The sequence below is a fragment of the Hyperoodon ampullatus genome (assembly GCF_949752795.1).
Source record: "Hyperoodon ampullatus genome assembly, chromosome: 5".
In the NCBI taxonomy this organism is placed as follows: Eukaryota; Metazoa; Chordata; class Mammalia; order Artiodactyla; family Ziphiidae; genus Hyperoodon; species Hyperoodon ampullatus.
The window spans coordinates 107,635,828-107,658,322 of record NC_136918.1 but is presented as its reverse complement, the minus strand read 5'-3'; the positions used below and the strand labels follow the sequence as shown (position 1 = coordinate 107,658,322).

The 22,495-nt window shown below is 32.7% G+C and overlaps 1 protein-coding gene across 7 annotated transcripts in view; it reads left to right on the top strand.

Annotated features, from left to right (window-relative positions):
• Nucleotides 1-19,858, top strand: part of CADM2 (cell adhesion molecule 2) — a gene marked incomplete at both ends in the record, with an annotated part of 1,071,386 nt that extends 1,051,528 nt beyond the window's left edge. For all 7 annotated transcript variants that reach the window (XM_079704577.1, XM_079704575.1, XM_079704579.1 and 4 more), the window contains 2 exons: nucleotides 18,774-18,899; nucleotides 19,740-19,858. In XM_079704577.1, the coding sequence (XP_079560703.1) occupies nucleotides 18,774-18,899; nucleotides 19,740-19,858 (245 nt within the window). The remainder of the gene's footprint in view (nucleotides 1-18,773; nucleotides 18,900-19,739) is intronic.
• Between the last annotated feature and the right edge of the window lie 2,637 nt (nucleotides 19,859-22,495).

Below are 22,495 nucleotides of genomic sequence, written 5' to 3'. Positions count from 1 at the left end.
TTGAAACTGCCCTTCCCACTTTGTTTCAATAGAAATTTTCTTTGTTGTACCTTTCCATCTATCAGAAATGAAATGTTTTTTGGACTTCTTTTCTTGTAACAGGAATTATTCTCTCCATATTACAAAGATTTTTTTTTTCAGGCCAAGACATTTTCTTGTATTTTCTCAAAAATAAGTTAATTAATAACTTAATAAATTAAAACTTACTTTACTGTGCTTGGCACTGTTAAGTCTATTAAATTCTTTCAGTAACTCTATACAGTAAATACTATTTTGTCCTCATTTTACACTTAAGGAGTCTCAGGAGCAGAGAAGCTCATATTTGTCCTAAATCACAGCTTGAAAGTGACAAAGTCAGATTCCAACTCAGAAAGTTTGAGGCTAGAACCCACAGTCTCAACCATTATAATTTTCTTCCCAGCCTCATTTCCTTGCTCAAAGTTCAACTTAATGCAAAGAATGTAATTCAGTTCAGTAAATACTTATCAAGACTGTTTATATTAAACATTTTTAAATCCAGTTTAATATAATAGTATTCTATGTTTTGTATACCTAGTTAACCTAGATTATGTAGTTTTTCTTTCCTCCTTTAGCTTTACTGTACACACCCTGATTAATATTTTGTTTATATCTGGTCTTTATAAGCATATTTTTCTCAAATTTAGTAGCATTTTCAATTGATCATTTATTTTTTATATATGTAACATCTATGCCATTTACATAAATTAAGCATCAAGGTCCTTAGTAGTTGATAATTTATTGTGTTATTTTTCTTATCCTTCATAGACCTTCTGCCTCTATTAAGCAAACTTACATAGATAATTGGTTCTGGGCTATAAGAGATTTGGCCCTCTAGGGAATTTGTGGCAATGTCTGGGGAGATTTTTTTATTATAACCACTTGGGGAATACAGGTATATATTGGGTAGAGGCCAGGGATGCTGCCAACCATTCTATGATGCACAGAATATCACTCCACAACAAAAAAAAATAGCCACCTCAATAAATGTCAGTCAGGGGCTTCCCTGATGGCGCAGTGGTTGAGAGTCCACCTGCCGATGCAGGAGACATGGGTTCGTGCCCCAGTCCAGGAAGATCCCACATGTCGCAGAACGGCTAAGCCCATGAGCCATGGCCGCTGAGCCTGTGCGTCTGGAGCCTGTGCTCCGCAACGGGAGAGGCCACAGCAGTGAGAGGCCAGCGTACCGCAAAAAAAGGAAAAAAAAAAGTCAGTTGTAAAAAAATAAATAAAAAATAATAAATAAATAAATAAATAAATAAATAAATAAATGCCAGTCATGCCAAGACTGAAAAATCCTGAGTCGTAGACTATCCCTGGGGCCTTATACATTAGCATAAAATCTAGGAATGGGCTGTTTTTTGTTTTTGTTTTTTTCTCTTAGGCAAATGTCAGTGGTTTGATTGACTTTATTTATACCCTACTCCAAAATACCCACCCCCCAAATCCTCTCACCATTTCTACTGTTTACCTGTATTTTAATTAGAAGCCAATATGTTAGGTTTTCTTCCTTTAAACCATAAATATGTTGATGATAGCAGTGACTGACACAATATCTGTGAAATTTTCAACCAAAAATTTGCTTAACTCAGTGCTTTTACTATGCTATTGATGTTATTTGCTAAAGTACATATCCAGACTTCATTCATTTATCAAAATTTCAGCATCTTATAATGCAAGCAAACATTTGTCTAGTATCTTAATTTCCAATCCCTTTAGATATAGTCTTCTGTCATCAAGAACAAGTTTCTGGCTGCTATGAAATTGAGTTTGCTTTTTTCAAATAGTTTGAACACAATTTTCCTTTAGTAAAATAAACATGGCTCTGTTATTTCTTAATGTCTTCCTTAACAAGTATAAGGTTAGACTACATCTCACAAACTCCCATTGGGCAGCACTTAAGAAGCGAGTAATATTTCTGTCTGACTAAGTCAAGTAATCCCAAATGTAAGTAATTTACAGGAAGGCATCAGGGACTGTTACAATAGACATATTGCAATATGTCACTGGAAATCAGCATCTCCCCACATGTTTGGTCAACAGCCAGATGGAAGCTTTTATCACACTTATTTAATCTGAAATACACATGGTAATTACACTGGACCTTTGATTCAAGGCCTTATTAGTGTCTCAAGAGAAGTCAGGAAATGAGTTTGTCAGTTGCAAACTGATGTAGTCCTGACCCGGGTAGAATTTACATCTATCACTGCCTAGACTAGAGTATTGCTACAAATCACATTGTACCTCAAGGAAGTAAGATAAGTAAGAGCTTTGTTAACCTATGTAAGATGAGAAATCAGCTCCTGATTAGTCCAGAATATCACTTACTTACCTGTTCACTTATGTTACTCCGATTGGTCTCCCTCCAATGAGTGGTGAGTGAATAAAATGCAATATAAATTATATGGCCAATGTCTCACCAAAAAAAATTACACAAAGCACAAACAAAGGCACATTGAAGCAAAATACTCCCACATTTCTACTCCCACACCCAGGATCCTGAATATCTGGAACACTGAAACTTAGTGGATGTAAATATATATGAGGTTTTCTCTGTATTGGTGATAGAAAAAGAAGATATCCCAAAACACACTTCTCAGAATTTTCTAGCTAGGAAAATGCTAGATAGAAAAACTTTAATATTGAATGAGTTAATCCTGACTATTCTAATTCAGTATTTTTACTTAGCACTAAAGCATGAATAAACAAAGCTGAACCATGTTACTATGTACAAAAAAACACTGAATTAATATACCTGTTAAAAGTAGATGGAGGTTACATCTAGAGGATGGCGTTACTGGAAGACCAAATTAATACTACATTTTTCTTTATATTTTGAAATTTGTATTATGATTATGTTATTTTATTTTGAAAGTCAGAAAAAGGAATTTTTAAAAAGAATTCACACATACACACACACACACATACACACACACAGCCTTCCAAAGTCTTCACAGAAAATATGACATTTTCTAACATATTTTTTATGTTTTTCAGGGAAAATGTAATTAAGACTTTGAAATTCATAAAGCAGATGATTACTAAAAAATAGGTTTCTATTAATGTAGGATGATATAACTAATGAGAAATAGTTAATTAAATCATATGCACATTCTGAAATGACTTCAAAAATTTTACTGCTTGATCAAAACTATTAATGGCTATTACTGTTGTCCTAATAAACTTGCATAGAATTTTTTAAATTCTAATTAAAATGCTAATTAGAAAACATAAAATCATCCTGTCAATAATTTATCTTTTTTTTTTCACTTTCAGCCAACACAATATACACCACAGCTATTTTGTGACTCTCTCACATCTTAATTGAGAATGTCTAAGTTTGGTGATTTCTTTCTATTGAAATCACTACTATCATCTCAAATTAGGGTAGATTTTGAAAAGTATCAATTATATAAACAAAAATAACACATATTGACTATCTACTCTGCTGGGCACCATGCTAAGAACTTCCCAGTCAAATTCCATTTCACCTTCATGACAATTCTATAAGACAGGTGATCAATAAAGATAACATTTTACAGAATAGTAAACCAAGGTTCAGTGAGTGTAAAGTAAATTGTTCAGGGTCATTCAATCCATACTTGATAGAGTCCAGTTTGAGCCTTTCTGATTATAAGAGAAGATTTAATTGAAACTATGACTTAGTGTCACCTTTTTATTATATCTTTGCTAAAGAACTGTTTTAAGACTAATTTTGGTTTTTTTTTTTCCTCTTTCATACTTACAACAACAGAGAATCTTACAGGTAATATATACTTGAAATTATTTTCATATGTAAAGTTAAAAAACAAACACTGATGAGTCAGTGAACAAAATGGAGAAGTGGATATTAACATTTCTGGTGCTGAGATGTATGTAGCCTTACAAGATGACCTTGAGAAAATAACCTAGTTATTTGCTATTTTCTTGATGTGTTATCTTGTAAGGCAGTTTGAACTCTTGGTGAATGACAGATTCTACTAAAGAATGCAGAAAAAGTGATATTATATGGAGGTAAAGAAAGGAGGAAAAAGGGAATGAAACAACACTCCATTTATTATAGAAACAGAAACAATTATGCTAAATTTGGAAGAATGATGATGACTACATTAGGTTTCTAGTCACATTAGAATATGACTTATCTTAGGTTATATATTAAATGATATTTATGAGGGACTTAATCTCTTCCTTTAAATTGCATGTGTATTGCTTAAGTAGAGGAAAGATGTAAGTCTCTGTCATTAAAATTCTAAGACATTCTTAGGTATAAAGCACCACTTTGAAAACATTTTAGAAACCTACTCTTATGACCGTAAGACATAATTTAGAATATAGAGTACAGATATTTTAATGTTGCCATTTAAATTTTTCATCAGTTTCATTTAAATGACCTTAATGAATGCATCTCAGAGTTGTCAGTTAGGTCTTTTCATTTGTATGCTTGGACTACAAAGTGCTGTGTAATAATTGTTAAAATGAATAATTACATTTTATGCATAACAGGAATTTAGGCCCAGTGCTTTTTAACAATGATGTAGGACAAAATTTTACATATAATCATACTTCATATTAACTTGTAAGGGCATAATTATTTTATAGGCATATCTACTACTCATTAATATTTAAGTCAATTTTCTCTAAAGTATTTGTTACAGGTTTAGTTAGTTGCATTTTGCATACTTATTTCTTAAAAAGAATCACAGTCCATTAGTTCATAAAATATGCAAATGTCATGTATGCTTAAACTGAAAGCATTATCATAACTTAAGCATGCTATGTTTTGTACAAACTTTCTTTTCATTCATTTTGGGAACAATGGAGCTTATTTCATACTCACAAACATGAAAACAACTATTTCTGTCATTATATCAGTGTCCAGATCTGCAGGCTAACAATCTGATTTTCAAATTATTAATGATGGTGAGGATATAGCAACTCCTGACAGGTATTAAATATATAAATTATGTACAATGGAACCAGTTCTCTAAGAGTTAACTACACTGAGGTTTTACAGTAATATTTTTCTTAGAATTCGTGTTAGAAGAAATTACTAAATTTGGTATAGCCTTCTTGCAAAGTTCTTCCTATATTTGGGTAAGTAAATCTACTCAGTAGATCTAAGAATAATAAGTGACATTCTGAATTGCTTTCTATAATATAGCATTTGAGACATCTGAGTGCATTTTTTACTATAACTCACTAATTAAGTTAAGAGACTGAATTTTTCTTCTAAGTCAATAATTTAAACTCTAAACACATTTCTCTACACTACCTTTTGGGTCTAAGTAGATCTATTTGTGGTCTTGCCAAATCTAGCCACCATTTACAACTTTGGTCATTTTGGAAAATAAATTCTGTATTAGGGGGTGAGGAGGAAACTCAATGATGCTTGGTCTTTGACACTTCTCTTCCAATTTCCTCATGGAGTGATCTCAGAAGAGAATACAACACAGAGTGAAGAATCTAGAGAAAGGAATCCCTTTGAAACATGGGAAAGTTGCTCACAGAAGCATTTCTGTTTAGGCATCCATAAGTCAGGCAGCTAATTTTCAATACATATTAGTCATGATGTATCCTCTTGATAACACTTCTCTTGTGAAACTACTTTCATACCAGTCTAATTCAGCTTGCCTTAAGTTATGTTTTAAGTTTGGAGCTTGATACCTAAGTTATAATGAAAAAAGCATTTATTAAACATTTACTATAAAATCTACTAAATTTGTTATAAGACTACTAACTATGTGGTAAGATTGACTTATGGACAAAATTAGTTAATATTTATTTAATAAATTTAAAGTAATAATGATTTTAATAAATATTAATGAGGTATTGTATGTGTTATATGTGACCTTTGTATGTGTTACCTCATATGATTCACATAAAAGTTCTGTGTGACTCATACTACTATTATCCTGTGTTATATATGTTATATATGAAGCAGAGAGAGTTTTAATAACATATTGGTCACACAACTAGTGTATAAAGGACCAATAAGAGAAAAATATGAGTGGTTTACTTTCTACTTGAACAAGACTTCCTATATTAAAAAAATAAGGTAAGGGGGCTTCCCTGGTGGCACAGTGGTTGAGAGTCCGCCTGCCGATGCAGGGGACACGGGTTCGTGCTCCTGTCCGGGAGGATCCCACATGCCGTGGAGCGGCTGGGCCCGTGAGCCATGGCCGCTGAGCCTGCGCGTCCGGAGCCTGTGCTCCGCAACGGGAGAGGCCACAACAGTGAGAGGCCTGCGTACCTCAAAAAAATAAATTAATTAATTAATTTAAAAAAAGGTAAGGTTCCAGTAAGCTTAAGATCTTAATATTTAAAATATGCACAAGTCTTTCCCAATGGTATGCGATGGTCTCTTCTAAATGGTGAATATAGAGGACACGTACACCATATTTTTCTGAATATATTCATTATTGTAACTGGGGAACTGGTTCAATGACTATTCATAGTAGTTTTAAAAACTTATATGAATGCAGTCAATATAACTATTATAATTATCACCAGAATAATCAATTCAAAAACAATAACACAAGGCATTTTGACAGAATTGACTATTGATATTGATAGTACAATTGATAATACACACTTTAGAGCTGACTGGTTTAGAAGGGAAATTGTTTAGCAGCAATGTTGTTATGTTATTATGTTTCTAATGTATTGGCTCATAAAAAACATAAATATGTTTATACATGTTTAATCCTTCTTCACCATTTTAAATGTTTATTCTTCCATCCCAGTTATTCATGCATATGGATAGACATCATAAACAATTGGTACAGAATAAACTTTTTAGAATCATGTTGAGCATTATATTCCCACTGTCAAACATTTATTCTTTATATTTTCTAAGTATTTAAAAAGTAAATCTTTCATGTTAGTGTTGTTTCCTCTGGAAGCATATTTAATGTAATTATTATCAGGTCAGCTGCCTTTTTTTTTTTTCAGTTTAGTTTAAGAAGATATGTGCTTTAGTCAAGATTTTACTCTTCTGCAGAAATCATTGTGTATAATTTATTTAACCTCTAGTCTGCTTAAAAATACTTTAACTCATCCTCTTAAATTTACAGAGTACATTACCAAAATAGACATATGGAAATGTCATATACTAGTCATTTGTCTTCCTTCTTAATGGTTGCTCCCATTTATTTATTTTTTGTGTGTAGGCTGAGACCAGTGATGTGCAAAGGGTTAGGTATTGTTGACATTGATGGCAGAACAGTTCCAAGTTAGAAAGATATAGGCAACAGAATAAAGAATAGCAGCTTTTACAGATCAAATAAATATAAAAGAAATTGGACACTGTAGAATGAATTTGAGTATATTTTTTCCTGAAAAAAAAAACAACATAAAACTACAGAATACGAGGTTTTTTTAAACAGTCTCTAACCTTATAAAGCTATTATTTTCCTCACATCCTATTTACTGAGCACCTATTAGAAATGACTTATATGCACAGATTCCAATTAACTGATTTTAATATTTTAATAACTCTTTGAGGAAGGCAGATCACATATGTATACTTATTTATAGATGTAAAAACTGAAACTCTTAGGTCAAACTTATAGTTCTGAGTCTCATACTATTTCAGATCTTCTCTGATCTTAAGAGAAACTACCGTTTATTGCAGGTAAGTTACACTGTGTGTCACATGCCTGATGGATACTATAGCAGACTTTTCCAAGCAACAAATAACACCATGTATACCCCAAAACTTATGTTATTCTCACTTTGATCACTTAGATAACCTTAAAAACCATTCCTCTCCTTCACCTCCCTCATGTTCTCACACAGGTAATCTTCTGGCAAGTTCTCTCCTCTTTTGGGTATCAGTGCTAAAAGAAGTGAAGCATTTTGTGAAAGGCCCTGATCCTAATAGCTATATTACTCTGCTGGTTGAGAGTCCTCTCTGGATTCTTAAAATTCTTCAGAGCTGAAAAATTTCCTCATTTGAGGTAGTCAAGGAAATACTATCCTGGGTTCACAGAGAAGGAACGATCAATGAAGTGAAGAGATTATGCTAGAACTTACTTTATCCAAAAATATGAACACTTGTGGAGAAAGTTTCTACTTAAATTTTTGTTCTTAAGGGCAAATGAAGTATCTTATTCAAGAATATATTTTGTTTGGGCTTAGCAAATTATTAACTATTTATAAATACAAGTTACTAAAGTCAGTTGTTATGTAATTGGGACACCTATAAGTCATAACAAATGATGAGCAGATCTTGAGGGGGTAATTCTCAGAAGAGGAAATCTGTAGCTCAGTGTATAAAATTAGTGTAGGATGTAGCAACACCTCACTTCTGTACATCTGACAGTCACACTTTGCTTGATGAAACATTTTATAAATTGATTATATCTCTAAGCTAAAAAACCTTGAAACGACAAATTCAAAACGAAGCAAACAAAACAGTGACTTTATAATTATTGTCTAAATCTTTCTGAGTAGGAAGTCTATGTGTATTAATACATAGAAATGTGTGGTGGCATTTGTTGTTTATGCGCTTGGTATGCAAAGAAGTTTATGGTACAATAAATACATTTTTGAGAGGAAAAGATAAGTGTTAAGCTTGCTGGGATTTTTTCTTATTATTGAAAACCTATTGTATGATGTAGCATTAATTTAGAACCCTTGGATTTAGAGTCTGAGTACACATTGTTTATAGTAAAAATGTATGTGTAAATCACTATACGTACACAAAGTACAATATATTTTCATGTTTTCTAACCTTTAGAGATAGGTCTTACGTGTTTTTGTCAGAAACAGTAATTGTACATAAAATTAAAAGATAACAGATGACCTTTGAGTGAATATGGTGACATTTCTCTCCAGGGACTTTGCCAATGTCATATACTGTCAAAGGACAGTTTTTCTCCATAAATTATGTATAACTATTTCTAATGTTTTACCATAGTGACCCTCTTTCTGAAGCATTACTCTATTTAAAGAGGGGAAATTAGAATCTTAAGTACATAAAAATATTCTAATTTCATGTTAGAATCAAATTATCCAAAACATTAGATACAAATCTGGATGAGTCATTTTTACTTAGCACTAATTTCTAAAATATTTAGATATTAACAGTATTACTATATTTAAACAAATAATTTAATACCATGAAGGAGTAGCCATCCATTGCTCAGCAGAGCAAACTGGTATCTAAAGAACCCAGTTCTGTCTGGAATTCAGTATAAGAATTGAATATTATCCATTCACTCACTCAATTTGCTTGGTTCTAAGAACTGTGTAAAAGTGCTGTTCCAGCTATATTACAAGTGTAAGACACAACTTTCATCTTCAAGAAGACATATCTTTGGGGGAAGATAAAACTAAGGCAAGTGAATTAATTCAAGAGAAAAAATTTCTGAATGAAATCATTCATGGTTGATTGACATGGAGAGACTGCTCACTGTTATTTGGGTTTTGCATACCCAGAGAGAAGGAAGAATGTCTTACTGGTTGAAGAAACAGCACCAGCAGGGAGGTCATTTAGCATGGAGGGACATTGAATTCCTCTTCATGACAGAAGAAAAGAGAATGCAATTATGTGAAAAGATAAAACGCTAGAAAAAATTACCTCAAACAAACTCGTGTTCTCGAAATAGGAATCATCTGACACATCTTTCAAACTGATTTTCATGATTATTTTTAAAGCTTTTCAAAAATTAATCCCAAAAGTTGCTTAGGCAAGCTGTTCCAGAGTTTATCAATCTTTTTATTAGTAATAACTATGATTTTTAAGTCAACACTTTATATGTATTGAATAAAATAAGCCATTTGTAATACAGATACTAGCATAGATTACTCAATAAATTATTCTCTCATTTAATCCTCACCCATCGTCAGACTCCCACAAGATTCATTTGATTCCATCTCATGTTATGCAAATCTTCTGCTATTCATATCCCCCATCTTTCAAATATTCAGACACTTAGAATGCTTCACCATTGTTACTACATAGAGTAAAAGTCCTAAAGGAGTCCTTTTAAAAATTGAAAAAAGAAAACCTATATCTTTCTACATAGAAGTTTATACTTTCCAACTTATTTTCCCTCATATAACGAACATTTAGATAGTGCTTACATTACAGTGTCAGACATTCTTCTAAGCCCTTTATGTATGGTAGCACATTTAGTCTTTGACAAACCTGGAAAATAAGAAGTATTCACATTCTAAGGACGAGAGGGTTAAGAAACTTCCCCAAAGTCAACCTGATAGTAGTAAGTTGTTTAAGGTTTAGTATAAACAATTTGTAAGTCCAGGATTTTGTAAGCAATTTCTTCTACTTGAAAAACTTTCACTGACTTCCCTGCTTCATTTTACCACTTTCCTTCTATTTATGTACAACATAATACAACATAGTTTCACCCCAATACTGATTTTATCTAATGTTCATGACATCATTCACTGCATCTTAACCACTGTGAAACACTGGTGTGTGTGCAGAGAGAGGGCAAGTGTTTGCAATGTAACTCACTGCAGCAGCTATACAACACACAACTTAATTGCAGGTAACTCATGTAAAGGAATTGATCTGTGCAGTCTTGGGTGTTCTGTTTATATGCAGGCCATTGGCTGGGGATAAGTATGTATTATCCAGACTTCCCCAAATCTATTTTCCATTGCCTTAAATTTTCACATAATTCAAGTGAGATAATATATGAAAAAGATCATACTCTAGTTTCTGTATGTCAGTTCAGACTGTAACAAAATACCTTAGACCAAGTTACTTAAATAACAAAAATTTAGTTTTCACAGTTCTGGAGTCTGGAAGACCAAGATCAGGGTGTCAGCATGGTCAGATTCTGGTAAAAGCTCTCTTCCTGATTTGCTGACAGCTGCCTTCAGACTGTGCCCTCAAAATGGCAGACAGAGAGATTGAGAGAGAGAGAGAGAGAAGCTAGCTCTCTGGTATCTTTTCTTATAAGGGCACTAATCTCATCATGAAGGCCCCCACCATCATGACCTCATTTAAACCTAGTTTTCTCCCAAAGACCCCATATCCAAATACCATCACATTTGGGGTTAGAGCTTCAACATATGAATTTTGAGGGGGACAAAATTCAGTCCAGAGCAGTTTCTTACTGCTTTTCTTTTTCTTTTTAAAAAAGAAAATCCTATTTCTGAAGTCTTAAATATCCTATATTAGTACATTCCCAGCAAAGAGATAGGAAATTAAATAGAATTGCTAAATATCACTTGATTGTGATGCAGAATAACTTTTAGGAAAACTAAACTTGAAAAACTATCTATGCTCTCTAAAGGTGATAATCCCAGTTTTACACTTATTTTTGTGAGTTTAATTTCATAATTTTTGAAACATTGCTACACTGAAATTTCTCCACGAGTTTTAAATCACTTCTAAAAAATATATAGGTATTAATATAAATTCCAAAATGAATGCAGACTATCAATATAAGTGGCTTTATTGTTTAAGTGTCTGTTATCATACACTCCAGTATTATATTTTGTTTAAATCTATTCTACTCTACTCTTGATTATTTGTCTTGACATTCCATGACTCTGATGGTTGTTACTAGGGAACTACACTTGGTGTCTTTTGCATAAGAAGCACTTGCTTCTCTTCAGTAATTCACCTTTTTCTATTCATTCCAGCTTTTCCAACTCTTCTATATTTCAATATTAAAATTAATTCTACTCCTGAACTCTGCTATTTAAATTGTTTTGTAGATAGTTTTTATTAGATTTTAGTAAAAAAAAAAAAAAAGTAAAAATTTTTTAACCTCAGAAATAGGCGAATTAACACGTTTATTATAGTGCATGTCCTTAGCGATTTATCATTTTAAAAAATTATAATTAATAACCCAAATTTGGCTTTGAAAACATATTTATTTTAATATTTAAGGTCCATCATTTTCTTTTAAAAATGGTCACAGAAACTAATTTTAAAATATTTACATAAAATGATTTTCATTCCAGTTCTTACCAAAAATTTTTTTTTTTTTTTTTTTTTTTTTTTGCGGTACACAGGCCTCTCACTGTTGGGGCCTCTCCCATTGCGGAGCACAGGCTCCAGACGCACAGGCCCAGCAGCCATGGTTCACGGGCCCAGCCACTCCACGGCATGCAGGATCCTCCCAGACTGGGGCACGAACCCGTGTCTCCTGCATCGGCAGGCAGACTCTCAACCACTGTGCCACCAGGGAAGCCCCCAAACATTTTATTAAAATGAGAAATCATATATAATAAAATACTTATTGTAAAATAATTTTAAACTTGGATTAAAAACTGTGCAGTGTTTTTGATTTCTCCCTGCTTTGACCCTAGAAAGTTAGATATTCTTTCTTTAGAGTTTTCACTTCTCATTTATGGGGACAAAACATGATAGACTAGACACTTGATGGTAGAAATCCCCAGTGATGATTTCAGAGATAGAATTATATAATTTAGTACTTCTCCATGTTAAGATTTTTAAATAGAACTATACTTTAAGGTTATTTTCTACTCTTCTAAATATCAGAAATTAATAATCCTAAATATTTTTATGTAACATGATTTTCTCTTCAGAGTCCTTTATTGAAAGTCCAGTAACCCTAACTGAAAGATGTTATGCTCAGAAAGCCTTTTTTTGTTTGTTTCTTTGTTTTTTCTTGGCTGCACTGCACGGTTTGTGGGATCTTAGTTCCCCAACCAGGGATTGAATCCTGCAGTGGAAGTGTGGAGTCCTAACCACTGGACTGCCAGGGAATTCCCCCTCAGAAAGCTTTAATTCCACAATATTCATGTTTTATGCATTGTCAAGTAGAAAAGATTTCTAATATATTGCCAAATCTATTGGAATTTACTCACTCCCATGTTAACAGGCTAACTCCAGCAAGTCTTAGGGTAATGCCTGATGATGAATAATGGGCTTTAAAGACACATGATGTATTTATCTGAACGATAATGCAGACTCAGCCATATGTAAAGAAACTTCGGAAGGCTGAACTTCCTTTTTTTTTTTTTTTTAGCTTCTTTTTTTTTTAACATCTTTATTGGAGTATAATTGCTTTACAATGATGTGTTAGTTTCTGCTTTATAACAAAGTGAATAAGCTATACATATACATATATCCCCATATCTCTTCCCTCTTGCGTCTCCCTCCTTCCCACCCTCCCTATCCCACCCCTCTAGGTGGTCACAAAACACTGAGCTGATCTCCCTGTGCTATGCGGCTGCTTCCCACTAGCTCTCGGTTTTACATTTGTTAGTGTATATATGTCCATGCCACTCTCTCACTTTGTCCCAGCTTACCCTTCCCCCTCCCTGTGAAAAACAAATACCATATGCTAATATATATGGAATGCACTTCATCTTTTTATTGCTATGACAGTAGGAAAGGGATGAGAGAAAGGGTGTATGAGTGATTCCCACTGGGACTTAGCCACTTAAATTATGTATAATATTATCTCTTCATTGTTCAAGTGATCCTTATCTGATCCTCAATCTCAGTCACTTGTTTTAGATGTTAAGAATAGAAATTAATTAAGGACAGATTTTAGATCTAAAAGTTATGGGGGAAAAATAAAATGCATAACCAAAAATATTAGTTTAAAAAAAATACATTTACAAGTAGACATGCAAAGGAGCATCTTCTATAACCATATTATCTTTGAAATCTTAAAAATCCTAGTACTATATGTTGTCTTATTTTTTTTGATGAGATGAAGCCTAAAGGTTTAAATCTTTCCTTTATAAATTATGAAAGTATATGCGGAACATTCATGACTAGGGTCAAATAAATATAAATGTTAAGGATTGCTTTCTCTGAAAGTAGTATTTATATATATAAATGCATTTGAAACCAGTAAAAATATATTCATTAATGAACATGATACATTTAATTTATCTAAAACAAATTCTAACAGATCAATTTGTCTTTGTATAAATTGTACAAAAAAGGGGGATGGACTGCCTATTATCTGAGACTCTACTATGAAAGTGAAGATTTTAGGCAAAGTATACAAAATCAATGAAATCTTTCACCAAGAGTGATCTACATCTCAAGTGTCTTTCTCCAATCCATCCACTATGTACAGATATCCTATGATTCATATATCAGTTACAAAAATAGTTTCTGTAGCTGCATTGGTCTGCAGTATTACAACTGAGCAGGAATGAACACCAGCCTCAGAAAAGAGAATCTGTCTCCAAAACATCTCAACATTAAGAACGAAAATAAGAAAAGAAAATGTAAGGATGTATAAATATAATTTTAAAATTCAATTTGAATCCAATGAAAAAAATTGCAATAAAAGAAGAGAAATAATATATGCTCACCAAGAAAAACCATTTTTTTCAGACATTTAAATGGAATTATTATACTAAAAGGAAAATATTATCAAACTATCACTTTTTATTGTCAATCATATAAAACTGTTTAGAATATCTACTAAGTAAGAACAGAGTGGGATTAAACAGAGAGTGTAGTTAAACCAAAGTTACAATCAGTAACAAAACCCTTTAAGAAGAAATAAAAAGGAAAATCTATGATAGAAAATCAAATCATCTAAATGGATGATAAACTTGGGAAATATAACTAAAACAAAATGTAATTTAGTAAAATGATTATAAAAATAGGAAAGAAAGAATGACATATATGCAACATGAAATATGGAGTTGCTACCAGTGCATAATTGGATTTTTCAAGAAAGAAAATGGAAAGAACAGTTGTTAATCAAAAGTAGAGTAGAAAAAAAGAATTCTTAAGCCAAAAAACAAACAAACTTAATCTGAATTTAATAAAAAAGTAGGTTTGCAAATGAAGTCAAATTCTGACTAGAGACAAACTACAAAATACATTCTGCTAAAATATCAAAATATAGTGGAGGAAAACAACAAATATTCTGATAGGAATCATGCAGAAAATGCAGGCCATTTAGAAAATTGAATGATTTCAGATTTATCTTGGAGTAGAAGGAGGCAAAACAAATGCCAATGATTTCAGATTTATTTGGTAGGAAAGGGAGGCAAAACAAATTGTCAGAACACTGACAAATTGTCTTGTATTATTATTAATTCAAAAAGATAAAAACCCGGAATTCTTTAGCCAGTTGAGTGTTTATTCACAATAAAATAATACTCAGATATTAAAGGTTCAAGGATGTTGTTATCATGAAATTTTCTTTTGACAAGATGTGTGCTTCATATGATCAAGGGGTGATGATACGAATATCTTTACTATCTAATTTTAGATAAGGAGAAGCTGTAAAAGGAAGTCTAGATATTGAGATGAGTAAAGAGACCAAACAGTGTCAAAAGGAGGATGGTGGCTAGTCCATTTAAATTTTTGATGCATTTCTGAGATCATCAGAATCAGGACAAAATTGTCATTATTATTCACAAAACACTAACTAGAGCAGTAGAAAAAAGAAAATATAAAACTAAGGAAGTTTGACAGTCAGGAAATAAAAATGAAAAATATGATCTTGACAAGTACTAGATATAATGCTTTATAAAACAGAGTGAAAAATATGAATGGAATAAAGAAAAAGGAGTCAAAGTTTAATAAAAAGTAAAAATATTAAAATGTTTCAAAATATTAAATATTAAAAATATTATTTTAATGGGAAATAGCATTAATGAAAATATGTAGGTCCTATATCAGAAAACTACACAATTTACTAAAAGACACTAAAGATTTAAATAATTGAAGTGTTATACCATTATCCTGGAAAATGCACTATATAAAAGAAAGCTATCTGTAAATTACTACAATTCCAATAAGCAATCTGTTGTATTTTTGTTTCTTGCAAAAATATTCTGAACCTGATCTAAGACTTCTCTGCCAATGCAGTAAAATGATCTTTAAAACTAAAATATTAGCCTAGGATTGCATATATAGACCCCTCACATGGAATAGACTAAAATATGCAGAAGCACATAAAATGGGTGGACATTTAATTTATGGTAAGTGACAAAAATATTGATGAAAGAATCTATGTGGGAGACAATGGGTGGCCATTTAATTTATGGTAAGTGACAAAAATATTGATGAAAGAATCTATGTGGGAGACAATGGTCTGTCACGTAAGAATTAGTCATATTTTATGCTTTAGCCTCAAATCATAGACCAAAATACATTCTCGATAGATTAAAATAAAATAATAAAAGTGTTAGATGACAACAGAAATCTATATGTGTATAATCTTATGATGGCAAAAGCATTTCAAATCAGGATCCACAAGTCAGACATCATAACACAAAACTTTGATAGATTTGATTACATAAAATAGTAAGACTTATCTGTGGCTGAAAAAGACCAGAAATGAAGGATATATAAAAAGAAATTGCAAAAAATGTTCATCTTTTTTTTTTTTTTTTTTTTTTTTTTGGCGGTACGCGGGCCTCTCACTGCTGTGGCCTCTCCCGTAGTGGAGCACAGGCTCCGGACGCGCAGGCTCAGCAGCCATTGCTCACGGGCCTGGCCGCTCCACGGCATGTGGGATCTTCCCAGACCGGGGCACGAACCCGTATCCCCTGCATCGGCAGGCGGACTCTCAACCACTGCGCCACCAGGGAAGCCCTGTTCATCTTTTTATGGAGAGAGCTGTTAAAGCAGAAATTTTGAAAGGAAAAATGGTCAGGCTGCATAAATAGGCATTCCAAAATTAATGCATTAATATGGGAAGTAGTATTTAGACACATTTATGTTAACATAATTTACTAACACAAAATATTTAACACTTTTCAATATTAGATTGACAGTTTTTCTTTTAATTATAGTATCTGCTGGTAATACTATATGGGAACTCCGGTGCAGCTGGTGGAGGATGAATTTGTACAGTGCAATATAATTTGGCAATGTTTATCAAAAGTATTTTTTAAATGTTTGTATCCTCTGATCCATCAATACTACTTATCAGAATTTACCTTCAGGAAATGACAGGTACAGATGTACAAGCAAGAGTGATTTTTCAGCTCCCCAAAAGAGTGTTCAGTTCTGAGAGATAATCATAAAATGGGTATAATTTATGACTATCTGTATTTGGGAACTTGAGCAGGAGGTGGAATTTGAAACTGATTCTAAATGATCTAAGCTAGGAATAGGAATAGGGAATTCAGAGGCATGGCAGATTTATTTTTTGCTCCTTTTTTTTTTGAGATTTACAGCCAATGAATTAAGGGAAAGATAAGAAATATATAATAGAAAGCTAAATTAACAATAGCTGCTGTAACAGATTTACTTTTTTTAATGCTCAGTGTTTTGAAAATAAAGCTCTTTTTTTTCCCCCTCAAGCAATTTGGTGATGCATATATTCTTAGTTTGGCAATAATTTTCTTCCAGGCGGAGAGTCAGTGACCCATGGCCTGACCTATTCTTGTGGTTCCCTTATTTTCAACTTGCAACTCCTGAGATCACTCGGGAAGGTTACATGTGGGAGGCATTTATTGGCTGGGCTTTCTTTCAGTTGTCTAGAATACAAATCACATGGTTAACATTCACCTGCCAGTGAAGCTGGTAAATGTCTAGCTCTGTTCACTGAAAGAACAGGGAACAAATTTGTTATTAGCTAGAAATCTCTGCCCCAATATAGCCTTCTGATCACCAAATATTTTTACTTTTTCTCCCATCAACCATTGCTAAACCCTGTCCAAAGAGATAATCTCAAGTCCCATCAAGCCACTGTATCCAAGACCAAGACCAAGATCCTCAAATATGCACAGATCTTTTCATCATCTCTGGATATGTTAGTCCAGGGACAAATGAACCAAAACACAAGTTTCAATGCTCTTCTCCATCCCATACACAAAACACAATGATAGAACAGATTCAGGAAAAGCACTCATTAAATAAAGGCTCTCTTTTGGAAATAGAGGAAAAATGGGAAACACTTGAGTAGACACTGATCCATAATAATTATGAAAATATGCCAGAGTGTCATGAAAAGTTCCCTCTGCCTTGGCAATAGTTATAGTTCTGTGAAGAAACTAGATTCTCTTCTGTTCATTCTTTTTTGCTTCCTACAATTCTACCTTACAGGAAGTTCAACCTTGTCAGGCATACTCTGTGGCCACATCAGAAGTGGGTGTTTGGTAATATGCCCTCTATGGGGACGACACAGCTTTTATAGGCCACTTCTTGCTTTCACTAAGTTTGGGAGGCCAGAGGTTGTTTGATGTTTCAATTGTCATACTTTTCTTTCTTTTTCTTTTCTTTTCTAACTAGGTATATGCTTCTTTGGCACAATAGCTCCATTAAAAACACAGTAGACTCCTAATCTATTTGTCAGATTCTTGTGCCTGTAACCACACTTTAACACTTTCTGAAAGTGGAATTGCCAGGCCTAATTTATTTCTTTACTTTCTCTCTCTACATCTCTCTTGTAGGCTATAAGCAGCTCCCATGAAGTTATGTACGTTTCCTATGATATAATTTCATTTTTTAAACGGTATAGTTGTATTTGTCACATTAAAAATACACACACACATATTTTCAGGTGGAGAAGAGGAGAAAGAAAAGGCATGTAACTATACAAAATCATATATGTGTATTTGTTTATCCTGTTTCTCCCTTAAAATGTAAACTCAGTGGCAACAGTAATTTATATGTCAAATGTTATATTCTCCAACATTTTGTATATTATAGGCACATAATACATATTTGTTGACTAGATGATTGGTGTAATACACATTAACAAAATTTTATTTTAATGTGCTAGTTTTCAACATAACTCATTCTAATGCAGATATGTACTCTGTGTCTAAATAACACACTAACTAGGACAATATTTTTCTCTATTTCGTAGATCCCAATGCTCTGGCTGGCCAAACTGGCCCTGATCATGCTCTTATAGGAGGGATTGTGGCTGTAGTTGTATTTGTCACTCTGTGTTCTATATTTTTGCTTGGACGGTATCTGGCAAGACATAAAGGTAGGTTATATTTAATAAAGCATTCTTACATTTGGCAAAAAAAATTCTAAAGTCTAGCTTCATCATGAAATATTATGTGAGTGTGTGCGTGTGTGTGTGTGTGTGCGCGACAGAGAGAGAGAGAGAGAGAGAGAGAGATGGGGGGTGAAAGAGAGAGATCTAACTACTAAGTTATTTCAGATAATTCTTGATTATTTTACTCAAAGTTAAAGCTGGATTGGCTATCAAAATAATACTTAGCCAGTAGCCAAAAGTCACAAAGTAAATCATTGGCTCAGAAAAAAAAAAAAATGGAAGTAAGTTTGTAATTTATCTCTAGGACTGAAATTCAACTCTAACATTAACCATTTGGTAATGTTTCTATTTGTAAGCTTATGGACACACATGTGGCCATATTAGTGAGGAAAATATGTGATTTTTCACAATGGGCTAGGTAGCAAACTATTGATATAATCTACTTTTAAATGGAGTTACCAAAATAAATGGTGACACGTTTGATGTGATCATTATCAACATCTTAACAAAGGGCCCTGATTGCTACAGCTGTATGGATCACATGGTCTGAAGCCATCATTAAAGAAATCAAAGTACTCATTACCCATTCCAGTTTGGCTGTTGCCTCTAGTTAACCTGCCCACAGCTTCATCTACAACATATACTAGAATACTGAAAGAAAGTGTGCAACTTTAGAAGGGTGAGTTGTGTGGTTTCTTACAACTCAGAATATGTTTCAACATATAAGAAATCTGGCATAAGTTTCTTCCTAAATCAATGTAGCTTTAATACTGGCTATTTTACCAGTCTGACAGAACTAACATATTTTTCTTCCAATACCCACAGGAACATATTTAACAAATGAAGCTAAAGGAGCTGAAGATGCACCAGATGCTGACACAGCCATTATCAATGCTGAGGGCAGCCAAGTCAATGCTGAAGAGAAAAAAGAATATTTCATTTAAGATGCAGGCCAAGATTCTGAATTTTACTTACCACGCTGGCTGCTGGAGAAAACTGGCCCTCATCTTTCAGAATTCATTTCTATCATCTTCTGCTACCTTTAGTAACTTCCATACCGTACTGCTATCAGTAGCCAGTGTATACCAACAATCAGCTGTCGAAAGCATCATTCTTTAATTACTGTACCATCCATAATGCAGGACATTTCTTACTGCCTAAATCCCACACCATTGCTCTTTTAACATACAGTGCTTGAATATACAGCCTTAACAATGTTAATCATTTCCTTGGATCATGATATTGAATTGTTTTTATACATTGAAAAAAAATGTATGCAGAGGTTTTTTTCCCCTCATTTTTTGTCCGCTTTAAAATCAAAGACCTTGTCAGTTTACCATTGGACAGCTTTCACGAGTAACAAGATTAGGTAAAGACCTAATGTGCTTAAGTTCAATCAGATGTTAGAGGTTTATGATGTTTTCTACATGTCTATATTCAAAGACATGTTTTGGAAGCATATGCCCTAAAAGACAAAAACTGAAAAAGACTACTGTAGTATAGATTCTGGAATGTTTGAGATTGTACTGGTAAAGCTGTATCAATTCACTATTTAAAAATTTAGTATTTGATACAGGAGCCATGTATATGGATTGCAGTCAGGATATGCTATCTTATATAATTATATAGATCTTACCTTTAGGTTATTTTAGCTTCATATACCAATAAATCGTTACAAACGTTTTACTGTTTTGGGAATCACAAAGATTTCATTCATTTCTCTAATTTGATTCTGTAATTTATTTGCTCCACAAAGACTCACCTGCCTAAACAAAATTGAAATATCCATAGGGCACAATTTTGAGACATTTTAGTATCTGTATATAGTGCATATAATAAATCCAATTAAACATTATTTGATACATATTTAACTTTTTTGGCTGTAGGTAATTCAGTCATGAGTAAGCATTTTCTAATGTCCATTATATCTCTTTAGATATTACTTAAACCAATATTATAAGTAGGTAACATGTATTAGTATTTTTGTCTGTATGTCCTAGCACTGTTCAACAACAAATTTTTCTAGTTCTTGTTAATTTTTATTTGTTATACAATGGAAGCACAATGTTATAAGGAAAGGTAATTTTAAGCTAACAACCAGTGCACAGCCTCAGGTTTTAAATTACAACCACAGTTGAATAGTAATCTAAAAATAAACTCTTAGTTTGCTAAAAATTTTCAAATATTAATTTGGCAGTTCCAGAGCTGCTTACCTATGTTGGTTTGCCAAAAAGAAGTGTTTAAGATATGTTTTCTGTATAAATGAACTAATTCTTTATATTAAATTCCTGTCTATGCATTTTGTGAGGTACAAACTTATGAAACAGTGAGTGATAGAGAATTTCTGCCATGCTTTTAACTCCAAGGTGAAAGTCTCTTTCTCTGGATTATTTCTGAAATTTTGTGTATTTAACCATTAAGAAATGCTGTATTCTTAAATATGACACAGAGTCAATCTAAAGTCATATTATTTCTCCTAGTAAAATACAATACTACTAGATTAGTGCTCATTAGATAGATTTACTATATGCTAAAGATTAAAAATCCAGTTAGATAAAAATTATTTTCCCATTGACAAGCACTGCACCTTTAAGAAGAACACACATATGACGATATGGTAGCTATAATTGTGACGTCTGAAAGCATGATGGCCTCTGGTTTTAAAAATATTATCTTGGAATTTATTTTTGGGAAATGAGAATGGTTGAGTATGACATCATGTATTAATATCAAATGAAAGACAAGGGTGCTGTATCTTAGATTATTTATCAGAAAAGTATAAATCTTTTAAGGACAACGTTAGAATTTTTAATTTTTTTGATCATTGAAGCATATATCTTGTTGATTTCTTACAAGAGAAAAAGGACGATGTCAGTCAAGCAGCACTTTTTCAGAATATACAGAACATAAATAATATGATGTGGTTGAGTGTTAACATAATAAATCATATACCGTATGACATTTTAAGGAAATAAGTCTGCATTGATGTGATTGCATGCTTGTTTTTACAGTTCATTCCATACCATCTGTGGAAAAATGCAATAATATGTTAATATAGTATGGTAGTTTGAGAGAATCAGGTAGGTGCTACTAGACACATTGAAACTAGAATAGGTTTATAAACTGTTCATACCTTTCAATGCATAATCTTTAGAAAGATTCCACAAAGCAAAATTCATCCTGTTATTACAAAATGGAAAGGTTCTTATTACAGAAGTAAGTTGTATAAACTGCATCATCAATTACTATTTAGAGCCTAATTTCAGGATGCATTTACAAAATTGCTACTCTTCATTGATGTTGTATTTACATCCCTCTTCATTTCATCTGTATTCTACTTGGCTCCAACTGCTAAACTGTTGCCTAAATAACTCAATCATTATTTATAGCACTGCAAAATTAGAAATCCAAAATTGGTTGCACTTCAAGACTTTTGACTCTTTTAACCCTTTACAGTAGTATAAAAACTCATTGGACTCTGTAAATGAAACTAACTGGTATATTATGATTTGTGAGCTCTAATCAAATATTTTGACAGTTAAAATAGATTTGAATTAGGTATCATTTCACTTACTGAAAGA